Genomic DNA, 4539 nt, shown 5'->3' on the forward strand with positions numbered 1-4539 from the left:
TTTTTAATCGATTAAAAGCACCAGAAAAAAATCTATCTATCTATCTATAGAAGCAGTCTAGATAGATCGATAGATGTGTGTGTGTGTGTGTGTGTGTGTGTACTTGTTTATGCTACATTGTGGGGACCAAATGTCCCCACAAGGATAATAAAACCTGAAATTTTTGACATTGTGGGGACCGGCCTACGGTCCCCGTGAGGGGAAAAATTATTAAAAATAGTAAATGATGTTTATCTGAAAGTGTAACAATGCAAACAGGTTTTCTGTAAGGGGTAGGTTTAGGGTTATGGATAGAACATATCGTTCGGTCAGTATAAAAGTAATAGGACTCTATGGAAAGTCCCCACAATTCACAGAAACAAACGCGCGCGCGCGTGTGTGTGTGTGAATATATAATGTTGTATTTTATAAGCTAAAAATTATGAATTTCTTTAAAGAAGCATTCCCACAATTCCCTGCGTGAACTATCATGTTTGTTTACATTTTATTTTTAACATGAGCGACCTGATGGTGTTTTGTGTTCGTGTGTGCTCTATATTATGATCGATCGAAGTTCTGTGAATTAGTATATTTTACAGAAATAGCCAGTTTTGTTGCTGTTAGTCAGGGCTGACAGAGCCGAGGTGACATTTGGTGACTGACGGAATAGCGCCTCTCTTTAAACCCTCTGAGCGGATGATGATGATGATGATGATGATGACGTGTCTCTTCATCATCAGCTGGCTGTAGTGAGGAGCGCGCGGTGGCACTTTATCGCGCTCTCCTCTCTCGCGCTCTCTCATTCCGGCTCGAGCGCTGTGCCATGCGAGCGCGTGCGTCTTCGCGTGCCAACCTCGCTTGCGCTCGGAGCGTCGGACCCCGGCGAGATGCGGGAACTATAACGAGAGCTCAGATGTTTGGAGGTTCTCCACTGGATTGTTGGTAAATGTTCCTGCCCCACTCTCTGACGACCATGCTTTACTTCCAGCTGGTGATCATGGCGGGGACGGTCATGCTGGCATATTACTTCGAGTACACGGACACGTTCAACGTGCACGTGCAGGGCTTCTTCTGCTACGAGACCGCGTACACAAAACCCTACCTCGGACCCGAGGACACAAGCGCCATCCCGCCAGCCCTGCTGTACGCGGTTGTCACCGGAGTCCCCACGCTGCTGGTGAGTCACTCAAGACAGTGTCTGTGCCAGTCACTTCATTGATAGCTAGCTGCTATTGAGTGATCAGATTATATTGATTATCATTGAAAAGTTGATGAATGAATTATTACATAAAATCAGATAGGGCTTGAGGTTGATACATAACTTGATTGATAAGCGATTAGTTTATATTGATTATCATTGATACGTGCTTTAAATTTATTGATGAATGAGTTATTGCATAAAAGCAAATTAAGCTTGAGATTTATAAAGGATCACTGGTGGATGTGTAAGTGTTATTGATTGATAGGTGATCAGTTGATTTATCTTAAGAAAAATAATGATAAAAAATAATGATTGCATCAAGATTGATAAGTTATTTCAAATTGATTTATATCTGATTTCATATTGACTTACCTGTTAAGTGTTGATGAATTGATAATTGACTGAAAGCACATCAGACTAGGAACTGATTTATAGGTTATTACTTGATATGTGTTTTCTTTAAAGGGGTCATATGATGCGATTTCAAGTTTTCCTTTCGCTTTGGAGTGTTACAAGCTGATTGTGCACAGATAAGATCCCTGAAGTTGCAAAGACTAAAGTCTCAAAACCAAAGAGATATTCTTTAATACACAAAATAATGATCTTTAAAAAAGCATCATATGACCCCTAGAGTATGAGGTTATGATTTATGTGATTTTTATATTGGTTTTCAGTGATGCGTCATATTACGTAATTCATCAATTAATAATTAGATGAAAGGCTATCAGATTGATGTGATTGCTTGATATTGATCGTCTTTAATAATAATACTGATTTGAGTTTTTGATAGTGATTTTGTTTTTTTTTTTTTTTTTTTTTTTTTTTTTTTTTTTTTTTTTTTATATAAAACATGTAAAATGCAATTAACAATTAGCAAGTAATTCACAATACAGTAATCTTATTTGTGACCCTGGACCACAAAACCAGTCTTAAGTTACACGGGGACATTGTATGGGATTTATGGATTATCAAATGAATGATTGCATGGAAGCAAATCAAACTCGAGATGCAAAACTTGATTTATTCTTGATATTTATTTGCTAGAGTATGAGGTTATGGTTTCCAAGTGATTTTCATATTGGTTTTCAATTATGCGTCATATTAAGGACCTCACAAATGAATAATTACATGAGAGACTATCAGACCTGAGATTGATGTGATCACTTGATATCGATTGTCTTTAATATTTATTAATACTGATTTGAGTTTTTTTATATTGATTTTCATTTGTTTGTTTTTTTTGTCATTATTAAATGAATGATTGCATGAAATCAAATCAAACTCGAGATGCAAAACTTGATTTTGATTGATTAGAGAAATGATTGCATGGAAGCAGATCCGGCTAGAGACTGATTAGTGGTTTGATATTATTTTTGCCATTTTTGTCAAGTGCCATGGGATAAGTGGTTCTATAATTAATACATGACTTGTTTTAGATTTTGATTGGATAAGTGATTTTGCTTGATTTCTGCTTTTATTTATTTTTTTAGAGGTATGCATAAGAACACTTTAACGTGCTATTTTTTTATTGATTGAGCAGCGTGCAAGTGATTGTATGAAAGTAATTCAAGCTAGAGATGCATAAGAGAGAGGTTTAATTAAAAAAACTCATTCGGAATACGTGCAACAGTACTGTGTGATGCTGGCAATGCTGTCTGAGGTATAGAAATAATGCACACCATGAGTCTTTAAGACGAGACTTGTGTGTGAGTCATAACTGCCTTTAGTCGACACTGCTGTTCATCACTTTCACATTCAAATACATTCCAACTCTGCTGATTTTGTATGTTTATTTATAATTTAAAGGTTATTTCTTAAACCATTGCATAGAATACTCATTTTCATGCATGCAGGACTGTATAATTAACCAGATCCAAATATGTTTACTGCACATGTTCCGTCTTGGTAAATCAGCATAATGAGATGTTATTATCCATGCATGCATAAATTAAACCTGCATATCATAAAACCCCCTCTCTCTTCATATCTAGCTGAAGACGAAGCCTTTGATGTTAGATCACACCAGGCACTGCCCCAATACTGAATGCCTTCATTAGCTTGACTATTCACTGACAACTGTGTCGTTGTTTAATAACACTTGTTCATTGAAAACGGCAGTTTTTTTTTCATGAGGGAAAACGGCAAACTGTGAGTATAGACATTTCACTGTCTGTAATTTAATGTTCACCAGCCCACATTATTTCATCAGTGGCAGTGACTCAATCTGAAGTGTCGCCACGCTGGACCTTTGCTGCTCTGTCAGCTCATAGTGTGGTTCTGTATCCAGCTAATGTGTTTAACAGATGAATGGCAGCAGATAAAAGGATTTTTTATGCTTAAAATGTGAACCTCTTTGAGTTCACTTTTGATTTCATTATTTATTTATGGTAGGATTGCATTTGATTGGACTCTGTCATTTTGATTTAGATTTATTTTCATTAGTTTGTTAAATATACAAGAGAATGTCATGCAGATTTGTATTTATTTATTTACTTTTTCTTAGGTCTGATCACACTCAGTGGACAGTTTATTATAATTTTTTTGGCATTCAGGAATTTGGTTGGAGATATTTAGTAGCAAGTAAATGCTATCCTTGAGCCAGGGTCCAAATGTAATTTTGGTTACACGTGCCATAAATATTACATATCAGCCATAAAAATATGGCTTAATAAATAAAAATTGTTATTAATGATAGAGAGACAGTGGGGTGGGTACAAGCCAAATTCAATCAATGGAGCCATGCAGTTTGTCTCAGGCATTTTTTAAAGCTGCAGTCCGTAACTTTTTTTTGGTTAAAAATGATCCGAAATCAATATTTAAACAAGTACATAACCAGCCAGTGTTCAAAACTATTGCCTTACTTTAGCCCGATTCACAACGGTTAGCTTATAATAATGTTTTCTAATTTGAGTGGTACGGGTAGGTTTTCGGCTACTAGACTATTTAGTGTAAAAACACCTTTTTTTACCCTGTCAAAAACAGGTCTTTTCATAGCAAGCCGTTTTGTAGCATTTTCCTTTAAATGTTAATAATCTCTGCTGACCCCGCCCCTCTCTTCCGAGCTGCTCTCTGAGGGACTGTTTACTTTAGCCGCAGCTAAACTGATCTGAAAAGAGCTGTTCTTCATTCATCGTGAAACTATACTCCATTACAAGTAAAAGTTATTTAGATAGATTTTTATTTAAGTAAAAGTACAGAAGTACTTGCTTTTAAAAGTATTTAAGTACCAAAAGTAAATTTCCCTTTTTATGTCAATGCACTGTTTTATTATTGTTGTTTGTAATACTTACAATACTTCTGAAGCAACTTAGAATACATTACACCTGCTGAATACACTGACTAGCTTGTAGTATATTTGG

At 36.0% G+C, this 4539-nt stretch overlaps 1 protein-coding gene across 2 annotated transcripts in view; it reads left to right on the forward strand.

The window, feature by feature from the left end:
- Window positions 1-754: 754 nt before the first annotated feature.
- Window positions 755-4539, forward strand: part of LOC107657749 (phospholipid phosphatase-related protein type 5-like) — a 45086-nt gene continuing 41301 nt past the window's right edge. Inside the window, exon 1 of one of the 2 annotated variants that reach the window (XM_016445973.1) lies at window positions 755-1156. In XM_016445973.1, the coding sequence (XP_016301459.1) occupies window positions 926-1156 (231 nt within the window). In that variant the 5' untranslated portion in view covers window positions 755-925. The remainder of the gene's footprint in view (window positions 1157-4539) is intronic. The other variant, XM_016445974.1, reaches the window with a different exon arrangement.

This window comes from Sinocyclocheilus anshuiensis, unplaced genomic scaffold (genome assembly GCF_001515605.1).
Source record: "Sinocyclocheilus anshuiensis isolate Anshui unplaced genomic scaffold, SAMN03320099.WGS_v1.1 scaffold119, whole genome shotgun sequence".
Classification (NCBI taxonomy): domain Eukaryota; kingdom Metazoa; phylum Chordata; class Actinopteri; order Cypriniformes; family Cyprinidae; genus Sinocyclocheilus; species Sinocyclocheilus anshuiensis.